The following is a 20,530-nucleotide window of genomic DNA, read 5'->3' as shown; positions in this document are numbered from 1 at the left end:
GCTCAATAACGGGCCGAGGTTCTTCAGTTGGCCCCAAGATTGGAGGGTTGAGGGAGTAAAGGGGTTGCGCAGCTTACTTGGGGGTGTGCATGCCAAGAAGCCGACAAACAAAGGCGACGGCCCCAAGGATTGGCTGTGGCTTGCCTGCGGTGCAACTGTGCGACGGCCGAAGCCCCTGCATGAAGATGCCAACGCTGACGTCTGATTGGCCAACAACCCCCGTTGTTTCGGCCTCGGCAGCGCTTGCAGCTAGAAACAAAAAGGCATCGACAAACAATAGGGCGGCTGACAAGCTGACGCCGCCCAGTCCTTTGTTGCAGCTTTAGTACAAATGTCTTCCTTTTTATCAAGAAAAGCAATTCCTGCAAAACAATACCTTTCTTCGCCCCCTTACTACCGAATCGCCCCCGGGCACTACCGTAATATATAAGTCGGAATGGAGTCCGATAAACCCAAAATGTAGCATCACTCACGCCGCCAGTCGCTCATACCATACGCTTCTTCTCTTCTTTGCACCCCTTTTATTACGGCAACGAGTTGCTTGTCTTTTTACCCCTATTTAGAAGCTAGCAAGGACCTAGCTTCGTCCCACCGCCACCATGCATTTCTCCACCACCACCCCCTCCATCCTCGCCGCCGCGCTGGCCACGGCGGCCTCGGCCCACGTCGTCATGGAGAACCCGCCCCCGCCAAGTTCCTGGCCTACGGCCCCACCAACCCGATCGAGCCGACCGGCGCGGACTGGCCCTGCAAGATCCCCGCGGGCCAGAAGCTGGACACGTCCGACGCCTCGCCCAAGACGGAGATGGTCATCGGCGAGCCCCAGAAGTTCTCGGTCAAGGGCACGGCCGTGCACGGCGGCGGCAGCTGCCAGTTCGCCCTCACCAAGGGCTGGGACCCCAAGAAGGACAGCCCCTGGTCCGTCATCCACTCGATCGAGGGCGGCTGCCCGGCCCGGAACCAGAAGGGCAACCTCGACGGCGCCAACAGCGACGGCTACGAGTTCCAGATCCCCCCGGGCATCGCGCCCGGCGAGTACACCTTCAGTTGGACCTGGAACAACCGCATCGGCGGGCAGCCCGCCGAGACCTACCAGAACTGCGGCCTCGTCGTCGTCAAGGCCGCCAAGACGAAGCGCATGGAGCTGTCGGCGCGTCGGGACCTGGTCGCCATGTCGAAGCGCGGCGCCGACTTCCCGGAGCTCTTCATGGCTAACATCGGCGAGCTGTCGGGCGGCTGCACGACGGGCGAGGCGCTCAAGCAGCAAATTGCCATTGCGTACCCCGACCCCGGCCAATCCGTCGACCGCGCCAATGGTGATGAGCAGCTCTTCAAGCAGCCCTGCGACGGCAACCCGCGCGCCAGGAAGGGTGGTGACCGTGGCAGTGGCGGCTCTCCTGCTCCTGCACCCGCTCCTGTCCCTTCGGAGCCTGCGTCCCCGCCGGCTTCTCAACCTCCCCAGCCCGAGCCTTCGACCCCGTCCGCCAAGCCCACCTCAGCCGCCCCTATCCCCACCTCCGTCGGCCCTGCGCCCGAGCCCAGCTCTGCCCTCCCTGCCGCGCCCAGCAGCGCCGCTCCCCTTCCCGTCCCCAACGCTCCCGGCTCCGGCGGCGCCATGGACCCTTCCAGCCCTTGCACGCACGGCCAGCTCGGCTGCTCCAACAGCGGCTTGGAGGGGTACTCCTGCACGGGCGGCAAGTGGGTCAAGATCTTTGACGTGCCTCACTCGGACCCACCGCGCAAGTGCAGGCCTGGTGTTGGGAATGGTGAGAATTTGATCTTGGTTGATGCTTAAGTGCGTCGCATCACCGCTGGAAAAGGAGGGGTTGCAAAAGGGATCAGGAAGGAATGATACCAGACGGGAACCAATGGGTAAAAATAAAAACGGCTGTTCGCGCTAGACGCGTGCGCGATGGAGCGGCGAGATAGACATGTAGACTGTACAGTAAGCGAGAAGAAATGAAGAAAAGTGAAATATGGAATAAGACTTATTTCTCTCCGTAGCGATCGCAGCTCGCATACAACAGTGAAGTTGATCCAACCAAGCCCCTTTTCCGCGAAATCAAATTGTGGAAACCAGGCCACTCAGGCCTAACCGAAGCAAAATATGAAAACGCAAACAGAATAGTACAAGTACGAAAGCCGCAAAAACCCCAGTGTATGTTCCACGTAGCCAAAGAATGATCAATAAAGCCTTCTCATAACCGACGATGTCATGTCAGCCCACACCGCGTCGCAAATTGCCCCAACGCTTGCTTCTCCGGTCGACGACACCGTATCCTCACCCACTGCGAACTTCAAATTCCGGGTCGAGGAAAATATCAAAGGGCATTTCCGGCATGGGGTAGTCACCCGAGTCGAGAGCGTCTGGCTGGCCTTTATTGGTTTGGGTCGGAGTCGAAACCGGGTAGGCTCCTGGAGTAAGATCACCATTGGTGCGCGTGCCCATGGCTGTTCTGGCGGGCATTGGGGCAGCCGTCACAACCGGGACGGTGCCGAAAGCAGCAAGAGCAAGGATGGAGATGCCGAAGGGAACCATGGTGGTGGGCTTTATGGGTGATGGAGAACGCTTCTGTGTGTTGGTGATGATCTTTAGGTCGTGTGTATCGTGGAAGAGATGCACAGACGAAGGTGGAAGTGCTAGTCTGTTCGACCTGTGATATATTCAACTCGGATCCAGTACATCTTATATGATCCGGGCAGTGAAGAGTAAAAGGTTTGGATGTTCTTTGGGAACCTCTTCTCACTGGAGCAAGCCTCGGCTCACCTCGTTCTCCACGGTAAGTGGGAATCAATATATACTGATAAAAATAGAAATGTATCTGTAGCCTTTCATCTCGGTGAGATCTACTACACTAAACATGTCTTTGGAATAGTCTCGGTACAAGAAGTAAGCTCTGCTCGTTGACTACATTGTCCTAAGAAGAAGTATTGAAGGTGAAACGTGGTCCATCTTGTGGAAGGAGGATTATATTGGGCATCTGAGGCGGGTCGAGCTCTGCTGAATCTTGTGGGGGCGGTTGGCGGTATCACTCGATGTGAGACATCCTTCGGCCGTAAGATGCAGAAAGGGGCCCCAGGCACTGTGGGAGATAAGAACTTACTGCTGCCAGGGGTTAAAAATATACCATAGTGTCTCCAGGGGGCGAACTGAAAAGCATAAATGTCCGCCACTTACTAGATGAGGAAATGGAATGCTTCTAGCTCGGTGCAAACCGAGAAAATATGGCTTGGTCATCTGTGCTTGTTCCTCTCGCCAGGCGCACCGTTCAATCAACTGTTTGCAGAACGTGCATCTTTTTTTAATGCATCTCACGAAACCGAAACGTCGATGAAAGGTTGAACCGGGGAGCCATATCCACACGATGGGCTCCGCGGAAAAACCAACATCTCGGCCCCGCACCCCAAGTGCGTGTATTAGCACGCTTGTAGCGCAATGTCCAGCTGACGAGCAGGCGGGATCTAGGCTAAACAGAGCAGTATCAACAATGTCTGCGGCCGCCGCCCCCAGCTTTGCAAGGAGGCGACTGCGGGGGCGAAAATTGATTCAACCCTCCATTCAGAGCCATCGGGCCTTCTGGACTGCCCCGTAGTCGTCATGGAAGATGCTGCGAGTGCTAGCTAACATTCCAATTTTGGTAATCCAGAGGCAACTTCCTTCCCCTACGCGAACTTATTGTTTGTGTTGTCGAATCGAATTGGCTTCGAAACAACGAGAAGGCAAGGAAGCTGACAAGTTTATAGCACCTTTGACGAGGCCCAGGGTCTTTATTCAGATGGTAGGTAAACCCGTATCACGGAACCTACTTGACTACAGCTTCATTGACGTCGACAAAGTTTGGGGACCTGACATCGCTCTGGGCGTTGCATTGGCCGATTGCCGAGGCGGCTCACACGAATCAACAGATTGCCGTGGGACTGGCGCAAACGAATAATGCAGGTCTGGGCTGACGTTTTACACTTCGAAGCCTGCGCTAGTGGCCGTTGCGGAAAAGGTAGTTTGGTGGCGACCGCTCCTGGGGAGCTGGGCCAGCTGCCGTCTCTGCCCCGCGTCGAGGTCCTTCGAGCGGCATGCAGTGGCAAGACCTCTCTCTACCTACTAAATAGTCAAGCCAGCGGACCAAATTCTCCTCGTCGGCAGGCTCCGGGCTTCTTCGACGAGTACGAAGAATGAAAATGGAAACAAATGGGGCTTCTAGAAAATGCATGGTGACTGCTTGATGATGCCGGCCAAGGGCCAGACAATTAGCTCGTAGCCCTAGTAAGCCGGCTGCAGATCCCGAGTCAGCTAGCATCTCGCCAAGCTCGGCTAGATCTCTCCTAGCCATCCGTCGTTATCTCCGTCGTGTACGTCCTCTCATTGGCCAGGAGGCGTTCCGGAGGCCGGTAATGTCTCGCGTGCGAATTCTATATCGACTAGCCGTAGTCTATTAGTGGGACCGGGCGGCTGCCATCTGGCTGGACAAACTGAAGTCATCCATTCCCCGGAATCCAGTTTTGATAGGTACGGGCATGTTTAGCAACCTCCACCCTTCTCGTTTGCAAACGCTGCATGACACATTAAATCAACGTTGACCCTTTCTCCCTGACTCTGGTCACCCACAGTCGATTGAGGATCTTGGACCTACTGATATAATACCATCTTCGATCCCAGGACTATTCCGCCCGTTGTCATCTTGCTCGGATTCATCCGTTTATGATTACAGATAACTGTAGTAGACCTTCAATGGCCCCGACAACCTCTTCGCTAGACCCGTTATAACAGCACCATGGGAGCCCCCGTCCCAGCCCCGGCAGGCCTGTTACAGGATCTCTCACTTGCAGGTGACATCCTCGCATTCGTCCAGCTCGGCACAGAGCTGTTGACCTCGTCCAAAGGGTTCGAGGGCAAGGCCGGCGAGGAACTCGTTGAAAAAGGGCACAATCTGGTCTCCAGTGCGATATCACGATGTCGACTCTACGAAAGCAAGTTTCAATGGAGGTGCAACAGCCACCCCAACTGTTCGGCCGCCACCACCACCGCCGTCGACCTGCACACCATCTGCGGGGAAAGCTACTCCGCCGCCCGGGTCTTGCGACAGAACCTGGAGAAGACCCAAACTCGTGAAGAGAAACGGTCGAGTCGCGGCTGGTCTGGACTCAAGGCCGCTTTGGCCAAGGTGTGGTCTAAAAAGGGGATGCACGAGGAAGTGATGCACCTCCGTCAAATCAAGTGCTCGATCGAGAACGAGACCTTCAGGAGCATTGCGTCCACCGTGACGCCAACCGCCTTGAAAGAGTCCCCCGGCTTCCTCAGCCTAGAACCCGAGGACCGCGAACTGATCGTGGCCCTATCCGGCGGATTAGCCCCAGGACCTGACGCAACAATGACATCAACACAAATCCGCGCCATGTGCCTCGTGCTCAGCCGCTCTGCAGCAGGCGGCGGCATCGGCCCGTCTACCGACCGCCGCCCATCGGTTCTCTCCATTGCCGCCTCGTCCTGCCGGTCGTCGCGGCGGTCCTCGATCTCGACCAAGACGACACTCTCCTACGACGCCTACGGCGATCCCCTGTCACCAACGTCGGCCCACTCGTGCTCCTTTGACGAGACCACGGCCCACAAGGAAACCAGGCGTCGAAACGAAGTGTCTCAGCATCTGCGCAACGGGCTGGTGGCCGACAGCTGTTCCCCGAGCCGCCCCCCAGCCGCGACTGCGACATCCCGCCATCGCGACGAGGGCATCAGCGACGGATCCCATCACGACACCTACGATGCCGTCTTGCCGGAGGACCACGTCTGCGGCCTGCGGTCGTGGCTGCAGGAGCCCGGCGACCACCGCGTCTACTGGATCGAGGGCCCGCGCGGCTCCGGCAAGTCGGCCTTGATGGAGTCCATCTCGACCTACGTGTGCAGCCGCGGCGTCACCGCCAGTAACGACGAAGATGGCGGCACAAAACGCATCGTCGTCAAATTCACGCCTTCCACATCACCAGCCGGTCGTCAGGGGTCTACGCCCTGGGCCACGGAGCTAGCCCGCTCCATGCTCTACGAGATCCTCGGCCAAGATCCGAGCCTAATCCCCTTGGTCTTCCCGCGCGAATGGTCCGACGCCTACTGCAAGTCCCTAGGCTACACCTCATCATCATCATCTCCTCCCATCTCCACCACCTCGCCCATAACCTCCGACTGGACCTTCCACCAGCTCAAAGCCGCCGTAGACTGGCTCTTCACCCAACCCACCATCCCCTTCCGCGCCATCCTCCTCATCGACAGCCTCGACGACTTCTACGAGGCCGCCGTCGCCGACGAGGGCGCCAACCACGCCGAAATCGACGAGATCGTCCGGTACATGATCGCCGGCCGCTGGAAGAACGCCCAGTGCTGCATCTCGACCCGCCCCTCCGCCCCCGTCGCGGCCGCGTTCCGGGGCCAGCCCGCGCTGCGGATGACGGAGCTGACGCGGCCCGCGATGCGCGAGTACGCGCTCAACCGACTGTCCTCGCACGCGGCGTTCCGGGACTTGGGGGACCTGGACCACACGGTGCTGCACCAGTGCGTGGAAGACATCGTCGACGCGGCGGACGGTGTCTTCCTGTGGGCCCAGCTGGCCATCTCTACCGTCATGCGCGACGGGCAGCACACAGAGGGGTCCGCTATGCAGGAGGTGCAGGGGAGGATCCGCAGTTTGCCGCGGCGCCTCGAGGACCTCTACAAGCACATTATCGCAACGAAGAGCCGACAAAGCTCAAAGAGCCGTATATTATTCCAGCTCGTCGCTGTGGCATCCCGGCCGCAGGAAGACGACTGGACAGCCTTGTCGCCCCTATCCCTCCTGGAGCTGTGGTTCGCCCTGGATGACGATGCCCCCATGCTGGCGGTCGCGGCATCAACTGGCTTCCTAACCCAACAAGAGGTGGCAAGACGCCGAAAGGAAATGGCGTCAAGACTGCCGGAACTTTCCGGGGGCCTGATCAAAGTGGAGGGCGACGTCGACGGTGATCCCAACGCCGGCACTGCAGCGACGGTATCGTTTATAAACGACTCCGCTGTCGCCGCCTTCTTTGATACCAGCGAGGTCGAGGCGGCGACGACGACCTTCAACCTCAACCTCGCCATCCTCAGCGCCATCGTCCTCTCGCTCAAGACGGAGCGGCTCCAGATCGCCAGCGGCCGCGACCGCCTCCTCTCCTACCACCGCCGCTCCGATATCGACCACGCTCTTCTCTACGCGCGACGCGCCGAGGCCGAGCTGGGGTACGACGGGGTTCTGAACCACGTCGTCGATGCACTCATCGAGACGGCCACGACAAGTCGCCCCTACTGGTTTCAACTCAACGACGCGGCCGTGCCCAACGACGACAAAGACCACCACCAACCTGGCGGCTACACCACGAAACACGTCGTAGCGGCTCGATGTGGACTGCACCAGTACCTGCGCCACCTGCTGTCCCAAGACGATGCCGACGCCAGCCCCAACAATACCCCATCCCAGCGGGGAAGCCATAAACAACAAGATCACCTGCCTCATCACCAGCGCCACCCGTCATCTTCCGCCTTCTCGTTATCCTCTTTCTCGTCGTCGCAGTCGTCCCCCCCATCCTCTCCCCCCCTCCATTTCATCCTCCTCTTCTTTATTCTACACGCAGCAACCCCGCCGCCGCCCCGGACCCGACAAAAAGAAGATGTCCACCCAACTCCTCACCCAAACCCTCCAGCCCCCCTCGGGCCTCGCCCCCTTCGTCAGCCCCAACGTCGTCCGCACCCTCCTCACCGACGGCGCCGCCGACGTGACTGACGCCGGGCCGATGCTCATCGAGTTCCTGACGGAAGAAGACCTCCCCAACGACCGCCACCTGCTGCCGTGGAAGACCCTCCTGCTGCAAGTCCTCCCCCTGCAGCGGCGCCTCTACCAGACCGACCTGCGGGCCCTCAAGGCCGTCTTCGCGCGCCGGCCGGGCGACTGGGCCGAGGTCCGCGCGGCGGTTCGCGCGGCGGCTGTCAGCATCCGGGGTGGTGGAGGCGGGGGGCGAAGACTGGGATTGGGGGTCCAGAAACGGGTCTTGTGGATCTTTGATCAGCTAGCCGAGGCCTGACTGAAAGTACTGTACCTACATACTTCTTTTGATCCGCTGGGGTTCCAGCGACCGGCGAGCCCCTGCGAGAAGAAACCGGTCAAGCTCTCAAGTCTCTTCAGTCTTTCAGAATATTATCACAGTAATTCGTTTATTCCATTTACACTGGTATAACTTTACTACATTGTGGTCCTGGAGTAAGTAGAGTAATCAAGACAAGCAGCAGGTGAGGTCAATAAAGAAAAAAAAACCGTTTATTCTACGGCCACTTGCCGGTAAACTGCCAACTCGCTATGAACTACCAATAAACCCAGTAGTAAAAAATTGCCAACTCGCTATGAACTACCATTGAACCAAGTAGTAATGAACCCAATAACTCAATTGTACAATATAAACGCTGTGTCTGTCGCATAGTCGATGAAAGCCGTGATCAAAGCTGTTTTTCCATCGAATTAGAGACGTCGTCGACCATCTGCGCCAGCCCAAACAACCCGCAGACAAGTTCATGCGCTGTGTGGGGACCACTCGTCCCGAGAGGAGGACGGAGATCCAGTTGGCAGCGGTTCTACTCTGTCCCGATTTCCTTCTCGCTGGGGCTCCATTTGTTCTGTAGCTCCTTGTCCAGAGTGTGCTGGATGTGGCTGCTCTCCCCCCACGCACCCCAACTGGTCAAGAAGATCCGGTCGGGGTCCTCGGGCATGTCGGTGCAAGTAAAGGCGCGCAGCAAGCTCTTGGCTCCTATTTCACGTAAGGCTGTTGGTTAGTGGGAATGCGGAAAGATAAAAGCGATCGGAAAGAGCCCTGAACGTACCCTCCTCAACCGTCTTGGCGTCGGTTGACTGCATGGTTGGCCTGTTAGGGCCTGTGTAGTTTCGGAAGATTCCCGTGTCTGGAATGAGTCCGGGAGAGACGGCCACCACAGTGCAGGTCCCTGCAAGCTCCCGGCGCCACCAGTGCGCATTGAGAAGCTGGGTGAACTTCGATTGGCTGTAGACGCTCTATGCATCAGCTCCGGAGTTCGTCAACAGGATCCTGTGCGCTTGCTCTAATGTACATTAGCTTTTACTCTTGGAAGAACACAACCGGTCAAAGAACACATACCTGGATCGCCTCGTTTAATGGCACCCGAGGAAACAAAGACGATGCGGCTCCTGGAAGCTTCCAGCGTGGGTCGGAGCAGAAGCATTAGGTAGTGTTGCGCTGTGCCGTTCCGAATTGTGTTTACTGGTCAGCTTGCTTTCCCCAGGTGTGTTCGGTCAGGTCAGACTTACACAGCTGGTTCACGACCTGCGTATCGCACCACTTGGTGTTGTAGGTTGCGGGCCCGGATGCCGCCGACATGCCGGCGTTCAAGAACAGTGTGTCCAACAATTGGCCATAAGGTACCGTTCTCACCACCTTCTTGGCGAACTCTTGGACGCTCGCCAGGTTTTTGAGCTCGACGTGCCAAAATACGATGCGGTGCCTGCGGTTGTCGGGGGTCACTTGGACATATGCCACCATCGCGCGGTCAACGTTTCGGGCTCCGATGATGACGGTGTAGGCTTTGCCGAATTGTTTCTCGACGAGGAGCTGCCTCACGACTTCGAAGCCCTACGTGCCGAAAAGAACGACCCACCGAATTTGTCAGCGACCCTGACCAGAGATGCAGGCGATGGGAAAAGTGTGGGGTATGAGGGATGAGTGGAGGGGTTGGGCATCGCAGGGTCGTTCGCTTACGAGGCCCGAGGAGGCACCAATTGCGACGATGGTCTTCCTGGCTTGGGATTGGTAAGTCGCCATCTTGGCTACTGATAATCAATGGACCTGACTAGAATGGAAATTGTGATCTCGTCGGTAAAGAAACCAGATGGAAAGGTGAATGAATGATGGGGACACGGGACGATTGGAGACTGGAAAGACTGGGAGAGGAACTCTGATCAATTGATTGATAATGGCCAAGCAGCATTCGTAGGAATAAACCGTCTTAATTATTCCACTTACCCCAGGTTATTACAGTGGGATAAACGGTTACTCCTGTGGTAATATCCTGTAGAACCTCTTATTCTTGAGGACTTGACCAGTTTATCCTCGCGGTAGCTTGTCTTGTGGCCTGCAGGATTAACCTTAGCAAGGACGACGAGGGGTCCTTATTTCCATGGAGCTGTCAGCTTACATATCTCCATATTAGGGAAGGGAATGCAAGACCAAGACCAGACGCGGGGTCGTCGGTGTTAAGCGCACGCCGCGCAACCAACGCGCGCCTTCCCTCTGCCCAATCGGTTGAGGGTCCGAGGCGTGTCACGGAACTCTCTTTCCTCGCCCAGGACCGCCAGGTTTATTGGCCACTTGATGTACAGTACCTGTAGTATGCTACTATCGGGAAAGCTAGCGACGATTGGTGCCTTTTGCTTAATTGCACAACGTGCCTAATTCAGGAAGCATATATCACATTTTCTATATCAACCACGTGCTCCGGCATACACACAACAGCCTCATACCTTTGCATGGCTTGTCGGCGACAGAGGCGCATTGGCAAAAGACACGGCGAGGCAACGTAATACAACATGAGAACTGGTTTGTTGGAATACCCAGTGTTTTTCGGTTTTCGTAGTGATGTCATACGCGATCTACCTAATGATTGGCCTCGAGACGCGGGATGACCTCCGGATATTTGTGTGGGTGCATGGAAGGGCACGCACGGAATCCCCAGAATAAGAGGCCGAGCAGTGGCAAAGATGGAAAGATCATCAGACGAGAGGACCCCCATCCCGGAGGGCTTTCCGGGCTTTCCACGCAAGAGATGGGCTGTTATTACAAAGATTCGTGCCTCCCCTCCTGGTGTGCTTCGTGTGTCTCCGCGGCTGGCCGCTGTTGCTTTTTCTTTGTTGCCTCTCCATGTGTCCGTCCCCTTTTTTTCCTGGCATTTGGGCTCGAGTGCTTCCTGTTTTGGGTCGAGGGATACATGCTGCCGGGTGGAGTTGTGCTGTTTCGGTGCTAGCCTGATGTTGCAGCCGTCGAGAATCCGGAGCTAACGTCCGGCGCTATGGGGCAGTTGGGTTGAATCCTTCACCAAATATAAATCATACGGACTGTCTTGTTCACAATGACGAAGAAGTTGCCGGCCGCCCTGTTCGATTGACCTATCGCATGCGTTCCGGGGCTCGTTTAAAAAAGAAACACCAATCCAGCCTGCTCGGGACCCTACCCAGTAAACAAACCCCCCACACAATAGTGACGGGGCCTGCCGAGGCCCAGGCCATAGACTTGGTATTCAGGCCTACAGAGCCACAGGCTGCTGCCCGCTGAGTATTCTAGCCGCAACATCAGCTTTCATGTCATGATTCCGCCAAAGAACTCGATTGGAGTCCATCCTTTATGCTTTAATCGCCTGCCTGTCACGAGTTAGCATTAGCCATCAACGAACCCCCTTTTCGGTCATCACCGCCACCCCATACATACCATTTGATTTTCGTTTTTCTTTCCTTTGGGCTTTTGGTTTGTTTGTATGGCTTCACAGTCGCTCCGCCGCCTCCTACCCAAAGTCCAGGCCAGCACAGATCCTAACGAGCCTGGCGAGCCCGTCAAGAAGAGGAAGCTGGTATCCCTCGCCTGTGCCCGCTGCCGCTCCCACAAGACGAAATGCGACGGCCACCGACCCTCCTGCGGCTCCTGTCGGGCCCGCAATGTCGAGTGCGCGTACGACGATGACCCCAACACCACCCCGACCGCGAACCTCCGGCGCCAGTACCACCACCTCGCCGAGCAGCACCAGAGCTTCCACGAGCTGTTCGAGATGCTGCGCAGCCGGCCCGAGGACGAGGCCCTCATCATCCTGCAGCGCCTCCGCTCGAGCGGCAACGTACAGCACACCCTGCACCACGTCAAGGCAGGCTACCTGCTGGCCGACACGCGCATGGTCGGGACCGAGGCCAACGAAGTCCCCTTCCCGCCTTGTCCCAAGAACCGCGAGGAGGTCATGCTCGGCGTCGACCATTCGAACGCCTATCCATTCCTGCCACCCCTCGAGGAGATCCAATCCGCCCTCGGATGCAAGATGAGGAATATACCCCACGCCAACCCCGACGAAGACGACTGGGCCACGGCCGAAGAAATCGATAACGCACAGTGATTCGCCCTTCCCCAACTACGCACTGCGCGCGGATTGCGACAATACCTTTTTCGTGTATATTCAGCAGATGGCAAATTCTCGCCTTTTCGGGAATTTGCCCGAAACTGAGTATACGACGGAAAAGATACCGGGAACTTTATGGACTGACTTTGTCGCGTTTAGGCATCTGGATCGGCCCCGTGAGCTGTTTGATGAGCGGCTCCTAAGGATCAAAGCGTCCGACTGGACGTCCGTCACCGGCAGCGACACGATCGTTCGGAACCTTATATCCCTCTATTTCTCTTGGGACCACGCCACGATGCGACTCTTTGATGAGGAGCTCTTTTTGGATCAGATGGTCGCTGGGAAACGGGATTACTGCTCATCCGTGTTTGTAAACTCTCTGCTGGCCGCTGCCACGGTACATCACCCTCCCTCTCTATTCCTATTCGCCTCTTGTTCTCTACATAGCCGCCACCCAAGCAGGAATCCTCCCAATACGAAAATAAACACAGCGGGGGGCTAACAATCTCGTCTCGAATGCTTTGTTCTTTTTAGCTCAACTATTCCTCCATCGACCACGAACTATGCCGCGACCTCGGCCCCAGGTTCTTCGAGGAGGCCCGCGACCTCTGGGAGTCCGACTCGGAGCAGCAGCCGCGCCTCATGCTAGTACCCACCGCGACGCTGCTCAGCATGTGGTGCTACTCCAACGGCGACGAGAAAACGGGCTTGGGGTTCTCGAACGAATCGATTCGGATCGGCATCGACCTGGGTCTCTTCCGCACCCTGCCCCGCGAACCGACCCTCTGCGACGACTATACACGGATCATAATACGGGGCGAGTCCATGGTGGCATGGGGGCTATTCAACTGGCATTCGTATGTGTGCTCTTTTCGTTTTCTTGTTCCAGGGCAGAAAAACGTCTCCCTATTTTGCCGTTCTGCTTTGCTCTCGATGAAAGAGTATTCAATAAGTTATGGTTCATACTTACTGACACAAATGTCTCTCGTCCACCACACAGTGTCCACTCCTTCTTCCGCCGCCGCGAGCTCGACCTGCCCAACCCGCCGTACCACCCCGCCCTCTATGACCCTGAGAACCACGGCTACGCCGAGGTGTCGTGGAACTCGTTCCCGCTGCGTCGCCCGCTCCACCGCCTGCACCGCGACCTGACCTCGCGCGCCTTCTCCGAGCTCTGGACTATCATCTGGGACGGGACCGAGCGAAAACACAACTCCCCGCCGCCCGATTCCAACGACGTCGCGGAAAAGTACCAGCGCTGCAAGGCGGTACAAGAGAGGCTGCTCAAATGGTCGGATCGCCTGTCGCCCGAGCTGGTGCCGGATTCGGAGAGCTTGCCGTCGACGCTGGACTTGCAGTAGGTCCCCCTTATATTTCTTTTGGTCGGACTTTTCTTTTTGGGGTCTTTCGCTTGCTTCCTCCCTTTTATCCGTTGTGGCTTTCGCATTACTGACCCCGGCCTGGAATTACGCAGTCAGTTCTTCCACGCCATCATGGTGCAGCTCTTCCGCCCCTTCGCCAACTTCGACTTCCCGGGCCAGGCCAACGCGAAGGCCGTCGCGCAGGCCTCGCTCTCGCAGATGCGCCGCATCATCTACACGCAGCGGTACCGGTACGGCGGCCCGCCCTTCAGCTCGACGACGGTGGGCTCGATCCACCTCTTCACCTCGTCCATACTCGAGGAACTCGCGAAGTCCCAGGACGTCGATCCGCACGCGCGGTTCTACCTCGTGCTGGCGGCGGAGGAGATGAAGCGGTGCGGCGACGCGTTCCCGTTCATCCACAAGGTGCTGCACCAGCTGCTGTCGAAGGCGCGGTCGGACGGGACGCGGCTGCCGCCGGACCTCGACGATATGTTCGACGACCTCGAGGCCCGCCTGTCGGGCCACACCCGCCTCGCCATCTTCCCGCAGAAGTACCCCATCTTGTTTCGGATCGGGATCAGCGATCAGGCCGGGGGCGAGACGGATGACCTCATCGATGCGACGTACCGGCTGCGGTTGGGGGACAGCAGCGGGCCACAGATGGACGGCGTTCTGGACGGTGTCGGCGGCAAGGGCAAAGGCAAGGACAGGGGTAAAGGCAAGGGGCGGCGCAAAAGTGGGGGTGGCGAATAAGGATTTGCAGGAGAGGAATGGCAAAGTGAGGGCGGGAAGATCGGATTTTGGGAAAAGGCCATGGTCGCGCCGGCGAGGGGTTGGTCACCCTTTTTATACTTTGAAACCACACTGACGTGATTATGACCGAATGAATGATAAGAAGAAGCACGAGCGATTGGTTAGAGGGCGAATTGAATCTCCTGATTTTATTTGGGTTTTTCAAGTTTTGAGTCAAAGTCTCTCCTATTTTCCACTTTCAATTCAGTGCCAATTCGCCCGCGGAGGTAGTATGGATCGACGCCTTTCTCCAGCTAGCAACTCAAGTGATCTCGATTAGAAAGTTTTGGACACGGGCATAGCATAACGTCATACTCATACTCCTTGGACTGGGAGATGATTGGCAGTTACCAGCCCAAAACCAAAGCATTTTCATTCTGCATAGGGGACACATTTACCGGTCCTACAGAGACGGCTTCTGATACGTATTGAATGCCACGTGACTGATACGAACAGGGGGGGTGGGTCGCAGCATATGATGACATGGCGTTTAGGAAAGTCGCATACCACAATCGCATGATGCAACTGAAAACGCAACGATTGGCTATATGCAGTGATAAGGGGGGTGGGGAAAAGGGGGAGAAGCACCAACGGCAGTCGCAATTAGAACATCGAAACGCGTGTAGGAATTACGTCAGTAAAACGGTTTTGATATTGTTAGCGAAGTTCGTTTCTCTCACTATTGATCAGGATCGGATAGTACCTGGATAAACTGGTATGTCGACTGACCATTTACGGAAAGTATTACTACACCAAGGCGGCGGCTCCGCCCCCGTGGCGTCCAAGTGCTATCAGAAATAATTTATATAACCGGACAAAACAAGCGAACGGGAGCGAAAATTTAAAACATCTGAACACTCATGAAGGCCGATACATCCTCAATAAATTTACCTTCTCAAAGGCTTGAAGCGACCTGCAGAAACCCCCGCTCAGCTTTCCCAAGATTTGTTGATCATTGCAACGCCTCACACTCCCAAAACCCACTACTAAGGCCCAAATCACGACATTCTCTATGAAGCAGAAGCCGTAAGACATCCCCATTTCCCCTTTCCATGGCGGCAGTCATCGGTGTTCTCTCTCGGCACTCAGTGTAGTAGTCGGCACCATAGTCTAGTAACAGCTGGACGATGTCCACGCTTCCCATCTCCGATGCCACAAAGATGGGAGTTTTGTCTTCCATATCTCGTACCTCGCAGTCCGCGCCGTTGTCCAACAACAGTTGTAAGATATCGGCCTGCTGTGTCTTTGACGCTATGAGAATTGCGGTGTCGTCGTCCCGAGAGTTTCTGTTGTTGCAATCGGCTCCATTCTCAAGTAAAGCCTGAACCACACCTATATGTCCGTTCTTGGTCGCGTCGAGGAGTGCGGTCTCGCAAGATTGACCTTTGGCCTCAGGGTCTATTTTGTCAAGTAGCAGTCGTACAACCATCTCATGGCCTTTGCTCGACGCTGCCATAAGAGCGGTTACGCCGAACCCCATTTTCTTATAGCTAAGGTCGGCTCCTTTACTTAGCAACAATGTGACAGCCTTCTCTTGTCCAAATTCCGCTGCTTTGATCAGTAGTTTATCTACTAATCTCGTAAAGTCAATATTGTATGCGGAAATATACTCTATGTATAATCCGATAGCTGTATCATTTCCACTGTCGATGAAGGGCCGCAGCAGTGTGTTCAGTTCAAAAGGAAGGGGAAGGCCTACTCCTAGATTGAGTACAGCTCTCCAGATGAATTCACCATGGTTTTCGTTACTTGCTGCAGCCGCACAAACATTTGATGTTCTAGTCAGCTTTTTTGCATGCTTCGCAATAAATTCTTTCAAAGTGCTGATATCGGAGTACCTTAACAGATCCTCAAACACAGTATTGTGAATCGTTCCGGTGGTAATGGCTTCCAAAAGTCCCTCCACCGTGTTGATGGTGGGTAGACGGCTAATATTGCAGGCGAATATAAAGGACACAGTTTCTCGAACTACGACTGCTATACTTTTGTCGTAATCCGTAGAGATCTGGGCGTTTGCCTCTGGACATAGGCCAAGGAGGGCGAAGATCCTATCGTGCTCGCGTGTGGCTTGAGTGCGGGAGAACTTCGTGAGAAGCATCGAGAAATCCCGTTCACGACTCCACCATGAGTCTCTTCTTAGTGGCCCGGGCATAACATCGATAACAGCTTGACAGTGCGAGTCGAGGCCAAGGTGTAACAAGTGTGGACAGACCGAAAAGATCTTGCCTGAGACAGACTTGAAGCCGCAATAAACGATCGCGGCGCGGGCATTAGCAACCTCCTGGAGGATCCAAGCTCTACACCACCAGGGCCTTTCCATTACTTGTCTGAGGGCTGACTTTAAGGTCGCATTATCCACATGTAAGCGCATTAGGACTTGCCCCCAGTTGAATTCCCATCGATAGTCAGTCGATGACCAGCTGAGGCCCTCCATATCCTGCTGCAGTTGGGCCAATGAATCCAATAGAATCCCGATTGACACTGTCAACGGACCAAGCCATATTATAACCCGCTCAGCATGGCGGTAAATCTGGTCCATCTGTTGAACTTGGTGCCCGCGTTCGCGGTGATTGCCCTGGTCAATACAGATGGCGTCGATCCATAACACACGATCTTCGCTTTGATAACGCAAATCATGTAGTAGAGACCATAGGTTATGAGTAACCGAGAATCCAGATCCATCAAGGGATATTTTGCGAGTGTTGTTTGCATCGCCCCAGGTGTATGATACAGCTTCGTAATCAGGGACGAAGTCGACATCATAGAATGCTTCTATCAGCTCACACTCAATGATTGGGTCGATGAGCAGTGCTGGATGTTTTGTCGGGTCATCTGTCGCTGCTTTTAGATGCACGAGCCGGAGGGCTGGCCTGTCAAGGTTGAGTGGGGTGTACTGAAAAGGGGTTTTCGAAGCCATGCCCCTTTGCTGGTAACAGATGTGACTTTTACTCTTGTTCAGGTGTGTAGAGTGTGAATCGAGGGAAATGGTACTATCGTTGCTTCAAGAACCGTATGATGCGGGGCAACAATGAAGTGACGAGGTTTAGTGGAATTTTTTCGAAATGCGTGGCCAGCCTGCTTTGCATCGCGTCGCGCAAAGAATGTGCCCCTTGATGTAGTACCAACTCAGCCGTATCAAAACAGTTAATGCATCCTGATAGGCTTGCGAAGCATGGCTTAGCACAATGCGACGGATGACAGGGGCACATTCAATTTGCTGCCAGTGCTAGGCCCTAACAGCACTTTTCGACACTTTCATGAAATCAATGCGGCCTTTTAAGGAGTCAATCTGTCTCCATTTCATGAATGCATTAGTTAGGATCCAGTTGAGGCTTTGGACGATGCTGAGACGATTGATAAAAAATGCCATCTTACAGGTGCCACCTAATGCCCAAGTGGGCTTTGTCAGGTTACTTAAGAAGAACACTTTTTTACTTGAGGAGTGGGAATAAAAGTACATTACTTCTGTGACAATATTCAAGGATCTATATTTAAGACGAGACATGATTCAATACCGCTTTATCACTTCATAATCAAGTCAAGTCGGCCGTACAGTAGGCAATCGATGCCATGCGAGATAAAAGATAAGACCCCAGCGCGCTGGCTAATCCGTCGGGTTCTATTGTCACCGCCCGCCCCACTAAAAGGTTTCTGGCAGAAAGCTTCCCGCAATTGAGTGAGCCAGAACTTTACTGCTAAACATCGTGGCTTTGGTTCCGACTTTTCGCCAGAACACGAGTGCACCTTATCGCACGCCCTACCAAGACACAACACATCACCATGGGTCCCGTCAAGAAGCGCAAGGTCGACGACGACTTCGTCCTGACGATATCCGACAATGAAGACATTCCGATCCAGGAGGAGCCTTTACCTGCTGCCCCGCCAAAGAAGAAGTCAAAGGCCAAGAAGTCCAAGAAGAGCGCAAAGCAAGACGACGACAACGAGGCCGAGGAAGACGAGGGCGGCATTTGGGGCAAGAAGGATGACGACGACGGCGCCATGGACTCCGATTTCGAATTCATGCTCGACAACACCGGCGACATCATGGGCGATGAATTCGAGGGCTGGGGTTTCGACCGTGCCAAGAAGGGTATGAACGAGAGAAAACAGGTCGACATCGACGACATTATCCGAAGACGCAGGGAGAAGAAGGAGGCAAAGGAGGGCAAGAAGAAGCCGGCGCCTGCAACAGACCCGGAGGAACAGGCTGACGACGGCGATCTCGACATGGAAGACGACGAGGACGGTGTCCTTGCCGACGATGCCTTCGGAATGGGTGCGGACTCAGACGCCGAGAACTCTGACGGAGGAGCTGCAGATGAAATGGACGAGGATCAAGACGAGGACGAAGAAGAAGGAGAGCAAGACGACGATGCAGCCTCAGACGATGATTCGGTCGCCACAGCAGTCGAACACCCCGACGACAATGCCAGTGACTCTGATGCCTCTGAGCCGGAAGAGGACGCCGAGGAGGCTGCTAAGAGAGAGGCTTTCTTCGCACCCGAAGAAAAGTCCAAGGATAAAAGGCAAAAGACTTCGTTCCAGAGCATGTCTTTGTCGCGCCCAATTCTCCGTGGCCTCACGTCTGTTGGCTTCAACAAGCCCACGCCCATTCAAGGCAAGACCATTCCTATCGCTTTGGAAGGTCGCGACGTGGTCGGTGGCGCCGAGACCGGTTCTGGTAAAACAGCCGCCTTCGTGGTCCCGATTCTCGAGCGACTGTTGTACCGCCCCAAGAAGGTACCGACGACAAGAGTGGTCATCATGACGCCTACGCGTGAGTTGGCTATTCAATGTCACTCGGTCGCTACCAAACTCGCCAGCCATACCGACATCAAGTTCTGTTTGGCCGTGGGTGGTCTCAGTCTGAAGGTCCAGGAAGCTGAGCTGCGTCTCCGCCCGGATGTGGTCATTGCTACGCCTGGTCGATTGATTGATCACATGCGAAACTCGGCCAGCTTCAACGTCGACACCGTGGAGATTCTGATTCTCGATGAAGCCGATCGTATGCTGGAAGACGGTTTCGCCGACGAGTTGAACGAAGTCCTCACAACCCTCCCCAAGTCGAGGCAGACCATGCTGTTCTCGGCCACCATGACGTCGTCAGTCGACAGTCTTATCCGCGTGGGCATGGACAAGCCTGTTCGCCTCTTGGTGGATGCTCAGAACAAGACGGTCCAGAAGCTTGAGCAGAAGTTTGTCCGGTTACGACCGGGTCGCGAAGACAAACGTATGGGCTACCTCGTACACATCTGTAAGACTATGTACACGGAGAAGGTCATTGTCTTCTTCAGACAAAAGAAGGATGCTCATCGGGCACGTATCATCTTCGGCCTTTTGGGCATGTCGTGTGGTGAGCTTCACGGTAGCATGAACCAGTCTCAGGTAAGCCCTTCAATTCCGCAGGATTACATCACAATGCTAACAGCTACAGCGTATGTCGAGTGTGGAAGGATTCCGTGATGGCAACGTGAACTATCTTCTTGCTACCGATCTTGCTTCTCGAGGTCTGGATATCAAGGGCATTGATACAGTCATCAACTACGAAGCGCCGCAAAAAATCGAGATCTACGTCCACCGTGTCGGTCGTACAGCCCGTGCTGGCCGTTCCGGTGTTGCCATTACACTGGCCGCCGAGCCAGATCGCAAGGTTGTCAAGGCCGCCGTCAAGCAAGGCAAAGCGCAAGGAGCTAAGATTGGCAGTCTTGTGATCGAGGCCAGTGATGCCGACAAGTGGCAAGCCCAGATTGATGATATGGATGCCGAGATTGAGGCGATCATGGTGGAGGAGAAGGAAGAGAAGCAATTGGCCAATGCCGAGATGCAGATCAAGAAGGGCGAGAACATGGTGGCGCACGAGGACGAGATCAAGTCGAGGCCCAGGCGGACGTGGTTCGAGTCACAAGACGACAAGAAGAAGGCCCGTGATGCGGGCCGCGCCGAGCTCAACGGGCTCAAGGAGGGGCTCAAGAAGAAGGGCGGCGGCAAGCTGTCCAACAACGACCGGAAGAAGCTGGACGCCAAGTCCATCCGGAGCGACGAGCGGGTGTGGAAGAAGGGCGCGGCCGAGCGGTCGGGCAAGGGCGCCGTGCTCAACTTCAAGAAGGACAAGTCCAAGTCCAAGAAGGGAGGCTCCAGGGTCAAGAAGAGGTAGTGTAGCGTGTGACTTTAGATGTCGAGATAGAAACTTGCCAATACCTATATG

The 20,530-nt window shown here is 55.5% G+C and overlaps 7 protein-coding genes across 7 annotated transcripts; 4 read left to right on the top strand and 3 right to left on the bottom strand.

The window, feature by feature from the left end:
* Positions 1-599: 599 nt before the first annotated feature.
* On the top strand, positions 600-1,795 carry PG985_015121 (uncharacterized protein; the record flags this gene model as incomplete). The annotated part of the gene is made up of 2 exons (XM_066834887.1): positions 600-665; positions 755-1,795. 2 exons carry the CDS (start codon positions 600-602, stop codon positions 1,793-1,795), a joined length of 1,107 nt encoding a protein of 368 aa, XP_066677497.1.
* A 486-nt stretch (positions 1,796-2,281) lies between these two features.
* Positions 2,282-2,539, bottom strand: PG985_015120 (uncharacterized protein; the record flags this gene model as incomplete). The annotated part of the gene is made up of 1 exon (XM_066834886.1): positions 2,282-2,539. The coding sequence occupies one exon, from the start codon at positions 2,537-2,539 to the stop codon at positions 2,282-2,284; it is 258 nt and encodes an 85-aa protein (XP_066677496.1).
* Positions 2,540-4,769: 2,230 nt separating this feature from the next.
* On the top strand, positions 4,770-8,076 carry PG985_015119 (uncharacterized protein; the record flags this gene model as incomplete). Its single annotated transcript, XM_066834885.1, has 2 exons — positions 4,770-7,543; positions 7,728-8,076. 2 exons carry the CDS (start codon positions 4,770-4,772, stop codon positions 8,074-8,076), a joined length of 3,123 nt encoding a protein of 1,040 aa, XP_066677495.1.
* A 544-nt stretch (positions 8,077-8,620) lies between these two features.
* On the bottom strand, positions 8,621-9,837 carry PG985_015118 (NAD(P)-binding protein; the record flags this gene model as incomplete). Its single annotated transcript, XM_066834884.1, has 6 exons — positions 8,621-8,793; positions 8,867-9,053; positions 9,082-9,098; positions 9,157-9,255; positions 9,327-9,648; positions 9,775-9,837. The coding sequence occupies 6 exons, from the start codon at positions 9,835-9,837 to the stop codon at positions 8,621-8,623; spliced, it is 861 nt and encodes a 286-aa protein (XP_066677494.1).
* Positions 9,838-11,542: 1,705 nt separating this feature from the next.
* Positions 11,543-14,286, top strand: PG985_015117 (uncharacterized protein; the record flags this gene model as incomplete). The annotated part of the gene is made up of 5 exons (XM_066834883.1): positions 11,543-12,162; positions 12,329-12,566; positions 12,704-13,026; positions 13,170-13,526; positions 13,644-14,286. 5 exons carry the CDS (start codon positions 11,543-11,545, stop codon positions 14,284-14,286), a joined length of 2,181 nt encoding a protein of 726 aa, XP_066677493.1.
* Positions 14,287-15,277: 991 nt separating this feature from the next.
* On the bottom strand, positions 15,278-17,242 carry PG985_015116 (heterokaryon incompatibility protein-domain-containing protein; the record flags this gene model as incomplete). Its single annotated transcript, XM_066834882.1, has 1 exon — positions 15,278-17,242. The coding sequence occupies one exon, from the start codon at positions 17,240-17,242 to the stop codon at positions 15,278-15,280; it is 1,965 nt and encodes a 654-aa protein (XP_066677492.1).
* An 863-nt stretch (positions 17,243-18,105) lies between these two features.
* On the top strand, positions 18,106-20,479 carry PG985_015115 (uncharacterized protein; the record flags this gene model as incomplete). The annotated part of the gene is made up of 2 exons (XM_066834881.1): positions 18,106-19,710; positions 19,760-20,479. The coding sequence occupies 2 exons, from the start codon at positions 18,106-18,108 to the stop codon at positions 20,477-20,479; spliced, it is 2,325 nt and encodes a 774-aa protein (XP_066677491.1).
* Positions 20,480-20,530: the final 51 nt, after the last annotated feature.

The sequence above is a fragment of the Apiospora marii genome, assembly GCF_038362585.1.
Source record: "Apiospora marii strain CBS 49790 chromosome Unknown utg000012l_segment0_segment0, whole genome shotgun sequence".
In the NCBI taxonomy this organism is placed as follows: Eukaryota; Fungi; Ascomycota; class Sordariomycetes; order Amphisphaeriales; family Apiosporaceae; genus Apiospora; species Apiospora marii.
Note: the sequence above shows the minus strand (reverse complement) of the source record. Positions and strands in the feature narration are given on the sequence as shown.